The 20261-nt window shown below is 43.6% G+C and overlaps 1 protein-coding gene across 1 annotated transcript in view; it reads right to left on the bottom strand.

Annotated features, from left to right (window-relative positions):
• Positions 1-20261, bottom strand: part of LOC143300870 (uncharacterized) — a 61081-nt gene that overhangs the window by 13799 nt on the left and 27021 nt on the right. The window contains exons 3-7 of the mRNA XM_076614840.1: positions 15009-15076; positions 14242-14304; positions 12143-12273; positions 8934-8985; positions 5840-5908 (exon numbers count right to left, since the gene is read on the bottom strand). Coding sequence (XP_076470955.1) covers positions 5840-5908; positions 8934-8985; positions 12143-12273; positions 14242-14304; positions 15009-15076 — 383 coding nt within the window. The remainder of the gene's footprint in view (positions 1-5839; positions 5909-8933; positions 8986-12142; positions 12274-14241; positions 14305-15008; positions 15077-20261) is intronic.

The raw sequence follows: 20261 nt of genomic DNA on the forward strand, positions 1-20261 counted from the left end.
TTTACAATAACACTGTGCCCTCAGCCAATCCCTTTAAAGTTTACAACAATACTACCATCAGCCTTGACAACAACACTGTACTTTCAGCCAATCCCTTTACAACAACACTGTGCCTTCAGCCAATCCCTTTACAACAACACTGTGCCTTCAGCCAATCCCTTTACAACACTGTACCTTCAGCCAATCTCTTCATGTCCCTTGGACACTGATTTCAAACACCATCCACATTCATCGAGGACAACTGCAATCAATCAACTCTTCATGCTCTCTTCAAACACAGTCAATTGCCTCTGTAGAGAAAACATGCTATGAACACGCAAACACACCTAAATCAAAAGGGAATAACAAACACAGACTGCTTTCCAGCACATCAAACACACCTGTCTCAGACTAGTTGCATGAGAAAGAGAAACTAATTGTGAGCATGAAAAACACATCCAACTCATAGGGTATGACAAATGTAACTCAAACTGTATGACAAACAAAAAATGCTTGTGAGCATGCCAAACACACTTAACTCAAAAATGACAAATGTAACTCAAAGGGCGTGACAAACATAGGCTGCCATTTTCTGAGAGAACCGAACATACAAAACCCAGTATCACAAATGTAACTCAAAGGGAATGCACACCCAACTCAGAGTGACAAACGCAGGTGGTTGTTTTCTGAACACACACCAAACACATGTAACTCAAAGAGGATGACAAATACAGGCTGCTTCTGAACACAGCCAACCCTACGTATACAACTCAAGAGTATAACAAAGTGTGCACACCACCCATGGGAAACCAACATGGGCATAACGGGGCCAGTCTTTGTCACAGAAAGATGGGAAATCCACTACACCAGGGTGTATTCCCAGGAACAACAAAAAAACGGGAGGGGTTAGAATGGGAGCAAAACACATCTAATTATCCAGGGGTTAGAATGGGGGCAAAACACATCTACTTATCTCCCCTTGCTTGTGGAACATTGCAACCAAGGTCAAAGTGCATCAAACAGATGTGTTTGAAATAAATATGGAGCGGAACATGTTGTGCATCAAGACAGGCTTGTCCAGTACACACTAGAGATTACAAGTTTGTTACATGTATTTTACAGAGTTTACAGGCTTATCCATAATAGGATAAAGAGTTTACTTGCTTGTCTAACATAGTTTACAGAATTGACAGACCTGGAAAAAATTCCTGATCGCCAGTCAGGCCAAGTGAGTGATTATCAGTTAGACAAGCCTGTTTAGTAAGAACATCATCTGTCATCAGCAGGACTGGAGTGTCTATCCTCCTCTGTATCTCTCCCAGTCTCTGTTTTTCACCACCAGCACTTTACAGTGGATGAAAGCACAGACTGACTTGTGACAGAAGAAAGACAGACCTGGAAAACAGAAAACTACCATATCCGCAAGATCTGTCTCTGAACATGCTTCACATCAACTTGTGTACATGCCTGAAAAAGACAGCAAGTTAACTCAGCAACACAGACTGAAATGAAGAACACCAAATGCACCACTTTTTGCAAAGCATCCTGAGTCCATTCCAGTGAAACTGACAAACATGAGGATCATGAGCAGGAGCACAGTAAAGCTTGCAAAGCCCGTGCCTGCTTCTAATATGCCTGTGACAGCAAGCCATACTGCTGGACAGATATGGGCAAACAGCCGCCATAGCAGGGCTTCTCAATTCAATACCCACAGCTCCACAACATGCGTAAATTGTGGTTCAGATTATATGCTCAGCTGAGAATTTAAATACTGGTTACGTGATCAGAAAGTGAGATCAAATCAATAATGCAATAAATAATAAGAGATAATGGCAAAACATAAAACAAAAAAAATTATGCCAACAGAAAAATCAATCCGTCATGCAATAATAGTGGTGTTGGAAAGGAAGGGAAAGTGCACCCAAACTGAAGGAGGCTGAACCAAGGTCAAAAGAGAAGCAGCGGAAGAAACCATCATGCAATGGTGGTGGTGACGCAATCAATGTCTGGAAGAGGAGGTGGCAACAGAGGTCAGAATCAAACCCACAAATCCTTACGTTCAGCGTTTGCTGCCTACAATCTGTGGAAGGAAACACAGGGAGGGGGCAGAACCCCAAATCAGTGTTGACTGTCACACAGCTGACAACACACAGCCACCACAGTAATGCATCATCACCATGTCCATCATGTCTTGGGGAAAACACACTTCTGACATCAAGTACCATCAACACAACAAACACCACAACAAATGAAACACACACACTGACAAAGTCCACATCAGGCAAACAAAAGGAATGATGTTGTAGAAAGTATCCTTCAAGTGCCCTAATGGATTTGATAAGAAAAGTGACAGCTGCTGGTTCTAGGTCAATAATAATACATTTTAAAAACTGTGTCATCTCGGGGTGGCTTATTTCATTGTGTTGTGTGTTTGCCTGCATTCAGCCTAATGTTTCCCTTCCACTTATCATTGACTCTTCAACTTCAAGGCAGCATTATTCATTCCTGCATCAATACTATCGAATGTTTCAATATGCTTAAAATTAAAAGGCAGTATTCTAGTCTCAATTGTTGTTTTATAAACTTAATCTTTTTTTTTTTAAGTATGCAAATAGCTAACAATTTTTCAAACACAGAGCTTTGGTCATGTTTTGCATAAAGTGTCTTCCATTCATGAATGCGTTTACCTAAACCCTTTCATGGATCTTGCCCCAGTTGCAGACGTGATAGTCGTTTGGATGAGACGATAAATTGAGGTTCCACATGCAAATGCACATCATGCATATAAAATAACCCATGGCAACAACAGGGCTGTCCCTCACAATATTCCATTAAAAAATCCATTTTGTTATCACTATGGTGTTGTACTCTCCCACAGAGAGCAGCCATAATTTCACTCAGAGAAACCTCTTGTGACAAAAAATAATACAAATCAATGTAATACAATACAATAGTCTTTGAGGAGACAATAATACACTTGAACCATGTTCACCTCCTGCTGAAATCAAGTGCTTTGTGCTGACATGTCCATGTCCCATGACTATTGTCACAGTGATGACAACTGTTACGCATGTCCCATGACTACTGTCACTGTGATGACAACTGTTACATGTCCCATGACGATTGTCAATGTGGTACAACTGTTACACATGCCCATCACTATTGTCACAGCCACTCCCAGTGGTCAACACAATGAAAGCCACACTGGGCAGAAAACGATTCTATTACAGCCACATTATCTCTGTCCTCACTTTCATCTCTCAGCTCAAGGAGGAAAAAAGTTTATCAGAGAAAATTCTCCATAAATTTGTTTCCATCTTTAAAGTTGGTACAGGACCTTTCTTCCTTGCAATTCTGCTCTGCATGTGCACACAGACAAGCACACAGACACACACACAGACTTCTTTTGATAAGTTTTAAGCACTGGAGACAAAAACACTGCAGTTCTGTTCAGTAACTGGTGCTGTATCAAACACATGGTTCAAAAGAAACAACAATCCTAAACAGTTTCACAAAATCACAAGAACAACAGACACACAGCAAAAACTGCGGCTCAGGACCAAATCATCAAGAAAAATGGCAATGTATCATCATTCAGACCGGCACAACAACAACAACAATGCTGCCTTGTCACTCACACACTAACAACCAATATCCACAAAGACATGCAGGTGGCAATCCCCTATACTTGGAGACACAAACCCTCTGTGACATGGACACAACATCCACAGGTGGCAGTCCTCGATACATAGGAGACACAAAGCCTCTGTGACATGGACACAACATCTACAGGTGGCAGTCCCTGATACATGGAGACACAAATAAAGGAATCTTCTGTGACATGGAAACAACATCTAATGACTCTGCACACATCCACAGAGAGGAGGGAGTGGAGTGAGACAACATCAACCTGGCAACACTGCACACAACATCCAGTCAGTCATGTTCTCTTTCATCACAGTCAGTTCCACACCTTCTTTTCATGGCAGTTTACATTTGGTCTGGAGTGAACTCATCATCCAGTAGATATTCTGACAGTACTGTCCATTATGTGCATCATGTCATTGTCCATGTCCAAAAGACACACTGTCAATTATATGCATTATCTGTCACTGTCCATGTCCAACAGACACTGTCCATTATGCGCATTATCTGTCATTCTCTGTCCACACTGTCAATTATGTGCATTATCTGTCACTGTCCATGTCAAACAAACACATTGTCAATTATGTGCATTATCTGTCATTCTCCATGTCCACACTGTCAATTATGTGCATTATCTGTCACTGTCCATGTCCAACAGACACATTGTCAATTATGTGCATTATCTGTCATTCTCCATGTCCAACAGACACACTGTCAATTATATGCATTAACTGTCACTGTCCATGTCCAACAGACACAATGTCAATTATGTACATTATCTGTCACTGTCCATGTCCAACAGACACACTGTCAATTATATGCATTAACTGTCACTGTCCATGTCAAACAGACACTGTCCATTATGTGCGTTATCTGTCATTGTCCATGTCCACACTGTCCATTATGTGCATTATCTGTCATTCTCCATGTCCAACAGACATACTGTCCATTGTGTGCATTATCTGTCATTCTCCATGTCCAACAGACATACTGTCCATTGTGTGCATTATCTGTCATTCTCCATGTCCAACAGACATACTGTCCATCGTGTGCATTATCTGTCATTGTCCATGTCCACACTGTCCATTGTGTGCATTATCTGTCATTGTCCATGTCCACACTGTCCATTATGTGCATTATCTGTCATTCTACATGTCCAACAGACATACTGTCCATTATGTGCATTATCTGTCATTGTCCATGTCCACACTGTCCATTATGTGCATTATCTGTCATTCTACATGTCCAACAGACATACTGTCCATTATGTGCATTATCTGTCATTGTCCATGTCCACACTGTCCGTTCTGTGCATTATCTGTCATTCTCCATGTCCGACAGGCATACTGTCCATTATCTATCATTGTCCATGTCCACACTGTCCATTATGTGCATTATCTGTCATTGTCCATGTCCACACTGTCCATTATGTGGATTATATGTCATTCTCCATGTCCAACAGACGCACTGTCCATTATGTGCATGATCTGTCATTGTCCATGTACACACTGTCCATTATGTGCATGATCTGTCATTGTCCATGTCTACACTGTCCATTACATGCATTATCTGTCATTCTCCATGTCCAACAGACACACTGTCCATTATGTGCATTATCTGTCATTCTCCATGTCCAACAGACACACTGTCCATTATGTGCATTATCTGTCATTGTTCATGTCCAACAGACACACTGTCCATTATGCGCATGATCTGTCACTGTCCATGTCCACACTGTCCATTATGTGCATTATCTGTCATTATCCATGTCCACACTGTCCATTCTGTGCATTATCTGTCATTCTTCATGTCCAACAGACACACTGTCCATTATGTGCATTATATGTCATTCTCCATGTCCAACAGACATACTGTCCATTATGCGCATTATCTGTCATTCTCTTAGTCTTTCTCACCATTGCTCCCCCTAAGTTTGACTCAACACTTCTGTCAGCCATGCCATTCCAACAGTTCACAGTGAAGCAAAACTGCCATGAAACTGATGGAGGAATACAGTCTGATGAAACAGCACATCACTCAGACAACTACTGACCAACAGTAACAGTATGTCAAGACACTCAATCAGACAACAACAACAAGTCTATGGATGTGAGAGGGATAAAATGTGTTTAGAGTTAGTTTACTTTGAGAAAACAGCGACCTGAAGACACGAATGAGGGCAAGGTGCAGACAGACAGACAGACAGGCGCCTCACCTCGCAGTGGTAACAGTCCACATGGTAATCCTTGTCCATGGACACCACCCGTACCGTCTCCTCTGTGCCCTGCAACCATCAACACACAGACATCAGCCACATTGATGACAGAGGACACAGGTTCACACCCCAACAGAGGTGGGGCTTTCTGGCCTGTGGCCACCCCCTGCCTACAACTCAGTATGTTGTGGCCACCAGTGGAAACACTGGGACCACGCAGTCGAGGGCCATCCACTTTACAGATGTGTCTTTGAGAGAGTTGCTCCTGACAAACACAGCACATGTCTGTATCTCTCAAGCCTGATTGTTGCTGGATTATGAGACTACAGCCTTGTCAAGAAGTCCCTGAGCTAAACAGACCCATAGTAGCATCTACGTCACCACTATCATAATTATCATCACTGAAGTATGGGAAACAAAATGTCATCAAACCTGTCAACACCTCCAACAGTCCTGTGGAGATACACAGCATCAACAGACACCTCCGATAGTTCTGTGAAGAAATACACAGTCAACAGTCACCTCCAAAAGTCCTTTGAAGAAACACACAGTCAACAGTCAACAGTCAGACAATAGTCCTGTGAATAAACACACAGTTAACAGTCAGACAATAGTCCTGTGAATAAACACACAGTTAACAGTCAGACAATAGTCCTGTGAAGAAACACACAGTCAACAGTCAGACAATAGTCCTGTGAAGAAACACAGCATCAACAGTCACCTCCAAAAGTCCTTTGAAGAAACACACAGTTAACAGTCAGACAATAGTCCTGTGAAGAAACGCACAGTCAACAGTCAGACAATAGTCCTGTGAAGAAACACACAGTCAACAGTCAGACAATAGTCCTGTGAAGAAACACAGCATCAACAGTCACCTCCAAAAGTCCTTTGAAGAAACACACAGTCAACAGTCAGACAATAGTCCTGTGAAGAAACACACAGTCAACAGTCAGACAATAGTCCTGTGAATAAACACACAGTTAACAGTCAGACAATAGTCCTGTGAAGAAACACACAGTCAACAGTCAGACAATAGTCCTGTGAAGAAACACAGCATCAACAGTCACCTCCAAAAGTCCTTTGAAGAAACACACAGTCAACAGTCAGACAATAGTCCTGTGAAGAAACACACAGTCAACAGTCAGACAATAGTCCTGTGAAGAAACACACAGTCAACAGTCAGACAATAGTCCTGTGAAGAAACGCAGCATCAACAGTCACCTCCAAAAGTCCTTTGAAGAAACACACAGTCAACAGTCAGACAATAGTCCTGTGAAGAAACACACAGTCAACAGTCAGACAATAGTCCTGTGAAGAAACGCAGCATCAACAGTCACCTCCAAAAGGCCTTTGAAGAAACACACAGTCAACAGTCAGACAATAGTCCTGTGAAGAAACACACAGTCAACAGTCAGACAATAGTCCTGTGAAGAAACGCAGCATCAACAGTCACCTCCAAAAGTCCTTTGAAGAAACACACAGTCAACAGTCAGACAATAGTCCTGTGAAGAAACGCAGCATCAACAGTCACCTCCAAAAGTCCTTTGAAGAAACACACAGTCAACAGTCAGACAATAGTCCTGTGAAGAAACACACAGTCAACAGTCAGACAATAGTCCTGTGAAGAAACACACAGTCAACAGTCAGACAATAGTCCTGTGAAGAAACACAGCGTCAACAGTCACCTCCAATAGTCCTGTGAAGAAACACACAGTCAACAGTCAGACAATAGTCCTGTGAAGAAACACACAGTTAACAGGCACCTCCAATAGACCTGTGAAAAAATGCAGCATCAACAGGCACCTCCAATAGTCCTGTGAAGAAACACACAGTTAACAGTCACCTCCAATAGTACTGTGAAGAAACAGTGTCACCAGACGCCTCCAATAGTCCTGTGAAGAAACACAGCATCGATGGACACCTCCAATAGTCCTGTGAAGAAACACAGCGTCAACGGACACCTCCAATAGTCCTGTGAAGAAACACAGCGTCAACGGACACCTCCAATAGTCCTGTGAAGAAACACAGCGTCAACGGACACCTCCAATAGTCCTGTGAAGAAACACAGCGTCAACGGACACCTCCAATAGTCCTGTGAAGAAACACAGCGTCAACGGACACCTCCAATAGTCCTGTGAAGAAACACAGCGTCAACGGACACCGCCAATAGTCCTGTGAAGAAACACAGCGTCAACGGACACCTCCAATAGTCCTGTGAAGAAACACAGCGTCAACGGACACCGCCAATAGTCCTGTGAAGAAACACAGCGTCAACGGACACCGCCAATAGTCCTGTGAAGAAACACAGCGTCAACGGACACCTCCAATAGTCCTGTGAAGAAACACAGCGTCAACGGACACCGCCAATAGTCCTGTGAAGAAACACAGCGTCAACGGACACCTCCAATAGTCCTGTGAAGAAACACAGCGTCAACGGACACCTCCAATAGTCCTGTGAAGAAACACAGCGTCAACGGACACCGCCAATAGTCCTGTGAAGAAACAGTGTCAACAGACACTTCCAATAGTCCTGTGAAGAAACACAGCGTCAACGGACACCTCCAATAGTCCTGTGAAGAAACACAGTGTCAACAGACACCTCCAATAGTCCTGTGAAGAAACACAGCGTCAACGGACACTTCCAATAGTCCTGTGAAGAAACACAGCGTCAACGGACACCTTCAGCAGTCCTGAAGAAACACAGAGCCAGCCATGTTTCTGAGACCAGGAAGCAGTGCTCAAATTCTTCATGACTAACAACTGCTTACATCGCATACAGGATTTTAGTGAATTTCACTGCTTTTCCTCAACAATGAGGTCAACATTATATCTGGCAAAGTAGATGAATAATTGATAAAGACAAATATATATCACTCCCCCCTCCACCCCCCCCCCCCCAAAAAAAAAAAAAAAAAAAAAAAACAACAAAAAACATCATCACATTATACACATACACAAAAGAACAAATCTTTTAAAAAACATACTGAAAAACGTTACAAGAAATATTCTCAAGTCGTCCATAAAAACAAACCAATTTGAAAGATGAAGATCATGTTGAAAGAAGCACTCAGACACAGGCAAGATGTCAACTTACATCCACAGGTGTAATGGCCTGACCACAGGCTGCACATTTTGGAGCGTACACCCTGAAACATCATACAACAAACACAATAATAATAATCAATGTAATGACAATGTTTTCCCATCAACATGTAAACCAAAATATTAACAACTGTCCATGTTGTCCACCCACACATGTCCACACATTTTATTGCTTCCATCATTCTAATTCCCCTCTCATTTGTACACTGTCAACTAGATACTTCTGTCTTCAAAATGATATTGGATATCATTAAAAATCAAGAATTATGGAGTATATAATCACTGCAAATGCATTTTTGACACTTGCCCAATAATCACACACACACACACACAGAGGATTTTTTTTTAATGAACATGGACTTAAATACGGTTTGCATACACAGAAAAAATAAAACAACAAAACATCAGCCAACTGCTGATTCAATATTCATTCACACAAGTAGGAGTTTGTACTATACTCCATGATTGGTGATACATATACTTACTATGTCAAACTGATGCAAACTAGGCCTATCGGTTTGCTCTGCTTGGCCAAATTTCGCACGGCTAACAGTGAAAAGACAACCCGTCTTGTCCGGGCCGCTCTTAGCCAATCAAACGCCTGTAAAAGCTATAAGCGCTGAATCATTCCGTGGCCATCGAGAAAAATGCCCCATGAGAACCACGGCAAAGACGCGGGGACGGATGGGCAGGCATTCGAGTTTGACATGGTAAGTATATGTATCACCAAATATGGAGTATAATACAAACTCCTCCTTTTGGTGTCATATACAGTACCATGTCAAACTGATGCAGAATTTACTGGTTCTTACGGGGAGCCCTTGTAACCGAGACGGCAGTGTTAGCCACGACAAAGGAAATCCCCTTGGAACCGTCAGCCCTGGTCATACGGAAATCCCTGAGGTAGAAGTTGATGAAGGGATTCTCAGACCTCCAGAAGACTGCCTCCAAGACATGCTGCAGTGGCACTGAGTGCTGGAAAGCAGCCGAAGTAGCTATGGCCCGCACTTCGTGAACTCTGGGATTAGGACAGCTGATATCCCTGTGAGAATGAGAGTAGGCTCTACGAATGACTTGGGAAACCCAGCGGGAAATGGTGCCTGCAGCGATGTCTTTCTTGTAATTCTCACTGAAGGAGATGAGAAGATGCCTCTGAGAAGAATGCCTATGGCGAGACCTATCCCAATAGTATTTGAGACACCAAACAGGGCAGAGATGCCTATCCTCATCATCTTGGGCATGAGTATCAGACAAAGGTCTGACCCTCAGAGAGGGGGAAGGGACCTCGGGGTCTTGGTTCTTAGCCAGAAACTCTGGAAGGAAATGAAGAGTGATGGAACCATCTCTGTGGAAGGCCGGATCTTGTGGCATTCCGCTAAGACCATGAATCTCGCTTCTACGACGGCCTGTGGCCAGCAACAGAAGGAAAGTGGTCTTGAGGGTAAGTCGAAAGGAATAGTCCCTAATGGCTCGAAGGGTTGTTTTCGAATGAAATCCAGCACCAGGAACAAGTCCCAGAGGGGCACTCTTCTGGGGTTTCTAGCTTCCTTCAGAGATGCGCCCCTAGCCACCTCTCTGAGCAGGAAATCCGCTTCAAAGGCGGGACCACCTAGCTGTTTGATTGTGGTACAGACGGCAGACCTGTACCCTCGCACAGAACTAGCAGACAGGTTGAGAACCAAGGAGTAGCAAGCCAGAAAGTTGGCCAGCAGCATGCTCGTAGGGTTAGTAGGGGGAACGTCCTGAGCCGTACACCACCGCAACCATTTCTACCAGCGAAAGTCATACAAAGTCTCAGTTCCCTCCCTCCTTGCTTTGGTAACTATGGAGAGGAGGTCAGAGGAGGCACCCCCCTGGGTAAGCGCAGCCAACACAGAGGCCGACCGAGGGGTCGAAGACTTCAATGGTGATGCTGACAGTTCCAACCGCACAGCAGCCACATGTGCAGGTGGAGCAGTTGAGGATTGGAATGAGGAATCCCCGAACATGGCTGCCTCAGCAGATGAGGTTTGGTTTTGAGTTTCAGGGGTGGAACATGTGTCAGGGACTGAAGGTCCAGATACCAGGGCTGGGCTGGCCATTTCGGCGCAATGAGAATCAGCTGAGGGCGTTCCAATCTGGCTTTCCGCATCACCTTGGACAGAATTGGAAAGGGAGAAAACGCGTAGGCAATCAGACTGCTCCAGTCTAAAAAGAGAGCATCCACTGCCCATGCTTCCGGGTCGGCGACCGGAGAGACATAAGTGGGAAGTCTCTTGTTGAACTTTGTGGCAAAGAGGTCCACCATCGGCTGAAACCACCGTTCCCACACCCCCTGAAGGGTGTCCTTGTCCAGGGTCCACTCTGTGTGGATGACACTCTTGGACCTGCTGAGAGCATCTGCCAAGATGTTGGCTTTTCCTGCTATGTTTCTTGCTGAAAGTACAATGCCCTTGCTGTGGCACCAACGGAGAAGAGCCTCGGTCCGCAGGGAGAGGTCTGCTGAGTGCGCTCCCTCCCCTATGTTCACGTAACATGCGACCGTCGTATTGTCCGTGAACAAGTGGATGGTCTTGCCAGTGGCCTCCCCCATGAAGTGCAGGAGAGCTCTGCGAACTGCCTCCAGTTCCAGAACATTGATGTGGCATAGGCGCTCCTCTGGGGACCAAGTCCCTGCTGCTTGGAGTGAGTCCATGTGGGCTCCCCAGCCCAGGGAGGAGGCATCTGTGAAGAGTGCCACCTGAAGAGTAGGTGGGGCTATGGGCACCCCCTGTGTCTGAAGAGGGGTGGTTAGCCACTCTGATGTCACCTCAAGGAATCACTCGCCCAGACATATCTGGGTATCCCATGGCTAAGTGCTCTGGGACCACCATAGCCTCAGTGCCCTCTGAAGAGGGCTCTTGAGAACCCTGCCCAGGGGAATGAGAGGTGCCATGGACTCCATCATGCCCAGGAGGGAAGAAAGAGTCTGCGCTGTTGCTTGAGAGGAACGGTGCAAGTGGCTGAGGAGGGCTATTTTCTAGACTATTATCAAATACGTCCCATCAACTTCTGCAGATTGCTGCTTCAAAGTCAAGTGCTACAAAAGAAAATAACAGGTAACAGTCACTGGCACTGAAACATTAGCAGTCTACAACAGCTACAAAGTCAACTGCTACAAAAGAAAACAACAGGTAACAGTCATTGGCACTGAAACATTAGCAGTCTACAACAGCAGTGTACCTGTGATAGTCAGCCACACAGTAGATCTTGTTGTCAACATCAATGGTGAAAGGCACACCATCCAGACATTCGTTACAGATGCAGCAGCGGAAGCAGCCAGGGTGATAAGACTTGCCCATGGCCTGCAGGATCTGAAACAACGCCCCCCATACCCCTACTGTCACTTCATACTGGTAAAACCACTTTCTCACTTATACAACACCCCCACCCCCCACCTCCTGTCACTTCCTACTGGTAAAACACCACTTTCTCACAAATACAACACCCACCCCTGTCACTTCCTACTGGAAAAACAGTTACAGTACAGATGGCAACAGCTGCATGGCTGTCAAGTGATAACAGTACAGATGGCAACAGCTGTCAAGTGATAACAGTACAGATGACAACAGCTGTCAAGTGATAACAGTACAGATGGCAACCGCTATCAGATAACAGTACACATGGCAAAAGATGGCAAGTGATCACAGTACATATGGCGACAGCTGTCAAGTGATAACAGAACAGATGGCAACAGCAGCATGGCTGTCAAGTGACAGCAGTACAGATGGTGACAGCTGTCAAGTGATAACAGTACAGATCGACAGCTGTCAAGTGATAACAGTACAGATGGCGACAGCAGCATGACCGTCAAGTGATAACCGTACATATGGCGACAGCAGCATGACTGTCAAGTGATAACAGTACAGATGGTGACAGCAGCATGACTGTCAAGTGATAACAGTACAGATGGCGACAGCAGCATGACTGTCAAGTGATAACAATACAGATTGCGACAGCAGCATGACTGTCAAGTGATAACAGTACAGATGGCGACAGCAGCATGACTGTCAAGTGATAACAATACAGATTGCGACAGCAGCATGACTGTCAAGTGATAACAGTACAGATGGCGACAGCAGCATGACTGTCAAGTGATAACAGTACAGATGGCGACAGCAGCATGACTGTCGAGTGGTAACAGTACAGATGGCGACAGCAGCATGACTGTCGAGTGGTAACAGTACAGATGGTGACAGCAGCATGACTATCAAGTGATAACAGTACAGATAGTGACAGCTGTCAAGTGGTAACAGTACAGATGGCTATAGCAGCATGACTGTCATGTGGTAACACTACAGATGGTGACAGCAGCATGACTGTCAAGTGATAACAGTACAGATGGCAAAAGCCAGTATCAGTAGCTCAAGGAGGCGTCTCTGCATTCGGTCAAATCCATATATGCTACACCACATCTGCCAAGCAGATGCCTGACCAGCAGCATAACCCAACGCGACAGCAGCATGACTATCAAGTGGTAACAGTACAGATGGCGACAGCAGCATGACTGTCATGTGATAACAGTACAGATGTCGACAGCAGCATGACTGTCAAGTGATAACAGTACAGATGGTGAGAGCAGCATGACTGTCAAGTGATAACAGTACAGATGTCGACAGCAGCATGACCGTCAAGTGATAACAGTGGTAGAAATGAGTCATGAAATACTAGCAGTAGTAGCACTGACACTTCACATTTTTTTAATAGAAATTTTATAATGCATTTGTTAACAAGTCATGTCAAATAAGGTGGTGGGTACTCTTGACAATGTTTATCATTACTTTCAAGAAAACTGAATTAACCTACACTTCAGTTTTTGATATGCATGCATTTCATATACATTATTTTGTTAGTTGATAAATTTATGATGATATCACTACAGTTTGTACAATCAAATTCAACAAACTTAAAAATATAATGCCATTCTATGCTTACATAGCAAAACAATACTTCTTTCAACCAGCTCAAAATTAGGATCTGTATTAAACAGCATTTCAAAAACTTTCAACAAAACACATCCCATTTTTCTTCCAAAAAACAAGTTTTGAACACTGTCAACAAAAACTATTTCCCATTAAAAAACAAACATATATATATTTTTTTCTTTTCTTTTTTAAATACACACATACATCCCTCTTCACAGCAGCTGACAGAAAAATGAATTTTCAAAATATAACATATTTTCAACTTGAACTCCCCCCTTCTACCCCCCCCCCCCTCCCTCCCCCATTACCCTCGGGCCTCCCCCCCCCCCTACCAAACATGAAAAGTGCACTGCTTACCATTTCCATAATGAGATGGCCACACATGACACATTTTTCAGCTGTCTGTTGAAAACCAGAATACTGCACAAAGAAAACAAGATGATTTGATGGCACAAATGATTATAACAAATAGTATGTAAAATAACCTGTGCAATGGTACCAGTGTCAGTCTCATTCCTTTTTTTTCTTTTTTTTCATGATAAACACTGAAAATCAACAGCTGTATTTTTCTTAGAATAAAAAAAAAAGATTTTTAACTGCTTTATACATGTCAATGTAAATTCAGCTAATTGAAAAGGTAATACAGGTATTTTCAAAAAAACTAACAAAGGATTTTTTTCGACCATCTGTTAAACACACGAATTTTCAAAAATTACCTAATCAGACATACCTATATGCATCCAGGTGTGAGCACACATCCACACATACTCCTATTAATTGTGTATGAACATTCACATAACACTTAGTGTTGTTCCTGTACACAGTAAATGTGCAAACAATTATGTGCATGATTCTGTATCAAAAACATGTCTATCTGCAAATGTGCATGCAATTATTTGCACACAAATTTACTGTAAACACAGTGACGCATCTCCCTTCTTTAAGATAAATTGTAAAACCCCAACACACTTTGATAGTAAAAAACCTTGCTGATCAAACAAATATTTCATAGTAATATGCAGTCTATACTGACTTGTTGATGATAATGTTCCAGTGACAGAACATGGAGATAACATACTGACCACATCAATGTGGAATACACACCATCTTTTTGCTCTTCTTACCAAGTAGTCTTCCTCACAGTAGACTTTTCCATGCACGTTGTAGAAGGCCTTGCCTCGTAATGTTCGCCCTGAAGCGACACAAAAAGGAGGAGTTTGTATTATACTCCATGTTTGGTGTTTACATATACTTACCATGTCAAACTGATGCAAACTAGGCCTATGGTTTGCTCTGTTTGGCCAAATTTCGCGCGGCTAACAGTGAAAAGACGCCCCTCTTAGTCTGGCCCAAAACAACCTCTTTAATCAGCATCATCCTGAACAAATTAAAACAAAGAAAAGAAAAGGAGAAAAAGACACCAAATATCCTGGGAAGCAGTCTGATATATGGCAAGAAGATGTATCAAAAGTCTACACTGCTTTAAATGTTATACCTACAGACAGCATGATACAGTGATAGTGATACATAAGATGTGTCAAAAGTCTGCACTGCTGTAAATGTTATACCAACAGTCAGTCTGATACATAATATGTGTCAAAAGTCTGCAGTGCTTTAAATGTTATACCTACAGACAGCCTGATACAGTGATAGTGATACATAATGTGTGTCAAAAGTCTGCACTGCTTTAAATGTTATACCTACAGACAGCCTGATACAGTGATAGTGATACATAAGATGTGTCAAAAGTCTGCACTGCTTTAAATGTTATACCTACAGACAGCCTGATACAGTGATAGTAATACATAAGATGTGTCAAAAGTCTGCACTGCTTTAAATGTTATATCTACAGACAGTCTAATACATAAGATGTGTCAAAAGTCTGCACTGCTTTAAATGTTATACCTACAGACAGTCTAATACATAAGATGTGTCAAAAGTCTGCACTGCTTTAAATGTTATACCTACAGACAGTCTAATACATAAGACGTCTCAAAAGTCTGCACTGCTGTAAATGTTAAACCAACAGACAGTCTGATACATAAGAAGATGCAAGATGGACATGTCCCTTTCACTCTCTCTCCTCCATAAACCCTTCAGAAGGACCTCTCCCTTTCTCTAAAACCTCCATAAATCCTTCTGATGGACCTCTGCCTTTCTCTCTCCCTTCCTCTCAAACACTGATAAACCCTTCAGAAGGACCTCTCCCTTAATCTTTCCCTTCCTCTCTCCCCCCCATAATCCCTTCAGAAGGACCTCTCCCTTTCTCTCTCCCCCCCATAAACCCTTCAGAAGGACCTCTCCCTTTCTCTCTCCCCCCCATAAACCCTTCAGAAGGACCTCTCCCTTTCTCTCTCCCCCCCCCCCCCCCCCATAAACCCTTCAGAAGGACCTCTCCCTTTCTCTCCCCCCCCCCCATAAACCCTTCAGAAGGACCTCTCCCTTTCTCTCCCCCCCCCCCCATAAACCCTTCAGAAGGACCTCTCCCTTTCTCTCTCCCCTCCATAAGCCCTTCAGAAGGACTTTTCCCTTTCTCTCTCCCCTCCATAAACCCTTCAGATGGACCTATCCCTTTCTATCCCTTCCTCTACCCTTTGTAAACCCTTCAGATGGACCTATCCCTTTCTCTCTCCCCTCCATAAATCCTTTGACGGATCCCTCCCTTCCTCCTTCAGATGGACCACTCCCTTTCACCTTCAGACGGACCCCTCCCTTCCTCCTTCAGATGGACTCCTCCCTTTCTCCTTCAGATGGACCACTCCTTTTCTCTCTCCCCTCCATGACGGACCCCTCCCTTTCTCCTTCAGATGATGGACCCCTCCCTTTCTCTCTCCCCTCCATAAATCCTTTCAGATGGACCCCTCCCTTTCTCTCTCCTCTCCATAAATCGTTTCAGATGGACCCCTCCCTTTCTCTCTCCTCTCCATAAATCGTTTCAGATGGACCCCTCCCTTTCTCCTTCAGACGGATCACTCCCTTTCTCTCCCTTCCATAAACCCTTCAGATGGGCCTCTGCCTTTCTCTCTCCCCTCAATAAACCCCTTTGGAAGGACCTCTCCCTTTCTCCCCCCTCCATAAAACCTTCAAATGGACATTTCCCTTTCTCTCTCCCCCCCATAATTCCTTTCAGATGGACCTCTGTCTTTCTCCCTTTCTCCTTCAGATGGACCTCTGCCTTTCTCCTACAGACGGACCTCTCCCTTTCTCTCTCCCCTCCATATACCCCTTCAGATGGAACTCCAATTTCCTTGACTAACAACGCCAGTTTCTTCCCCTTTCCTCTTGTTCCTTCTTAACACCACAGAGCAACATCCATGAGCCACCTTCCATTAATCCCAAACTTTAACACATGTGCTACACTAATCCCTCCTTTGTTCTCCTTCACCCCGACCCCACAGCCTCCCCTACTCCTCTGTTCAACCTTATTGAGCTGGACCTGGGTTTAAATCTCAAAAGCACACATTGGGATCAACATTCAAATGGACACAGTGGCTTCCAATCTCTGACATACACATCATGGTACTGCCCCACTAAATGATATTCTACCTACCACTGCCCACTCATATCTTCTCTCTCCATTCTATTTTTCTTACAGTTCATACTTCAGATATTTTCTTGAAGTGAAACCAAACTGAGCAGTATGAGGAGACATGTCTACTGTCACATTCACAATCATTAATTCTGATGAAACAACTGTTACATGTACAACATCATAAACTCACTGGAACTTTTACTGTCGCAATATATGCTAAGTTACAATGTATGCTTTTATGTTGTTTGTTAGCTGATGCTTTGTTTTCCAGATCCAGAATAACGCTAAGTTGTTTATTCGGTTATATTCAGGATTACCTCTCTCTCCCTCCCTCTCTCTCTCTCTCACACACACACACACACACACAGAGTAAACTAGGAAGACAGAAAGCCAAACCAAGGCATGACACAAACACAAAAACAGACCCAAATGCCCTCCCGACCAGACCACACAAACAAAAACCTGACCAAGAAATCAAGCACATGAGTAAATAGGCATGACTCATATGGCAATGAAAGCGGTTGTTTACAACACTAACCCCAGCCCAAACCCCTCACCCCCTCCTCACAGGCTTCAAAGGGGACTGGGCCTACACCAGGTCAAACAGGAAGCACATGAACACATTCCTTCCACAAAACACCAACCACACCTGACCCCACCACCTACTTTCTCCACCCCCACCCCTCTCTGCAATCCCAGGTAGGGCTCTCCTGCATCCTCCTCACAATTCTGTGTTAATTACACCTGCTTCAATAACCAAAAACCTTCATTACCTGTGTTTGGAATTGAAAAACAGTAATGTGGGCAAGGGGAGGGAAGACTTGGCAAGAAATGTATAGGTGGGGTATGGGAGGGAGAGGAGGCTGAAGAAAGGTAATGATCCGTGCACTTGGGAGAGGGAGGATATGTGGGTGTTGACAAGAGAGTTAAAAAAAGAAATATAGCCCTGTGCCCTGAAGACTTAGTGTACATTAAAACTTCCCACTTCAACTGTCCACAAATCAATGCTAACTTTTCTTCTTTTTTTTTCTAAACCAATGTCAAGAGTTTTTGTCTGAACAAAACAACACACCAAGTAACTTGCACCCTAGGATTTTCAAGCCACATCCGTCACACAGACTACCAAACATTCCGCACTGACTATGAAAACTCTGATGGATGTTTGCTGAACATTTTAACATTCTTAACCACTCCCTGCTGTTTCATTGACGTCAGGGATTAATTCTGTAAACAATGTGTCCATAACCGTGGCCACTGCTATACAGTGAACACCGCTTTCTTCTGAACTCACAGTCACAGTCACTGTTGAATGAGGCATTAGTCAGTCAGTCCAAAGGCCTTCTCCACTGATTCATCACTCAAAACTTGTATGGACAGAAAGTGAATGCCGTGAGTCAAAGGGAAAATGTCGCACATCACAGACAGAAACAGAAACATACAGGGAAAGAAAGAAAAAGACAACAACAAAAAAAGACAGAGAGCAAGAAAGTGGGACAGAGAGGAGGAGAGTGAGAGACTGAATGAGAAAGAGGGAGGGGGGGGGGGAGAGAGAGAGAGAGAGAGAGAATGGGAGGGAGAGAGAACAAAAATATGATGGAAGATTACATTAATCCTTTCCATGAAAAGAAAGCTGATTAGGGCCCACATAACTAAATGTAATTCAGCCTTGGGTAAAGCAGAAAACAACACACAGCTGACACTGTGTAAGGTGTGGATAGAGGGGAGGGGGGCACCAGACACGCCATGTGCAGGAAGCAGTGGATGTACCTTTTGCAAATCAGTAAACAAGCAAACAAAAAGCCTCCATGGGGAACCAAACCCAAGTACCCAATTTGTTCACAACACTTTCTGTTCCAGTTTAAAGGTGGTGTCAAAGTATGTGGGCTGATCCATATATATCACATCTGCTTTAAAGAAAAATAATAATTAAAAAAACACACAACAAAACAAGAAAGAAACACACAACAATGGTACCACTGTAACAAACATCACAACAATGGCCCATCATTTCTCTGTATCAAATAATTGTTAGCATTCTTAAAAACAACAACAGTGTAAGGCTGCAGAGTGAACAATGCATGAAAAATCATTGGCTATGTGCGTAAACCAATTATATACATACACTACAGTGACAATGACCTGGGTTCAACACCACTTGGGAAAGTTTGTTAACACTTTAAAGTGATTCCAATGGTTACAATGCATCTGTTGTGCTTCAATGATGTCAGTCACATGTTCATCATTATTTTTTTAAAAGAACAAATACAAGAACTGTTTTCTTGACCATGCGGCCTTGAACCTAAGACAACAAAGGGTTACATTAATAGCAGAAGGTCAGACATAAGTGGTAGGTTTAGAGCTCCACGCGCAAGAACATCTCGATACATTAATTCATTTATTCCTACAGCCATTCGCGCACACAATCAAAACATCCAATACACTAAGTGAACCCTCCCACCCCCCAAGCCCCCTCGCCACAGCAACACCTGAACTTCACCAGCAGACGAGTGTATGGGAGCAGACATTATGCGTGCATGTGGGACTGAGCGGGTGAGCACGGGCAAGCAAGCATTTGTGTGTGTGTGTGATCGGAAGTGATTTTTAAATATTTTCTTATTTTACTTGGATTTCATGTATCTTAATGTTAATGTTCTAATCTTACTGGCGTGACATATGTTATGTGCATGCATACGTTGTTTGTGTGTGTGTGAGTGTGTGTGTGTGCGTGTGTGTGTGTGTGTGTGTGTGTGTGTGTGTGTGTGTGTGTGTGTGTGTGTGTGTGTGTGTGTGTGTGTGCATTTTACTTATATATACGATTTATTCCCTTGATGTTTTTATTTATGTA

The sequence above is a fragment of the Babylonia areolata genome, chromosome 26 (genome assembly GCF_041734735.1).
Source record: "Babylonia areolata isolate BAREFJ2019XMU chromosome 26, ASM4173473v1, whole genome shotgun sequence".
Classification (NCBI taxonomy): domain Eukaryota; kingdom Metazoa; phylum Mollusca; class Gastropoda; order Neogastropoda; family Buccinidae; genus Babylonia; species Babylonia areolata.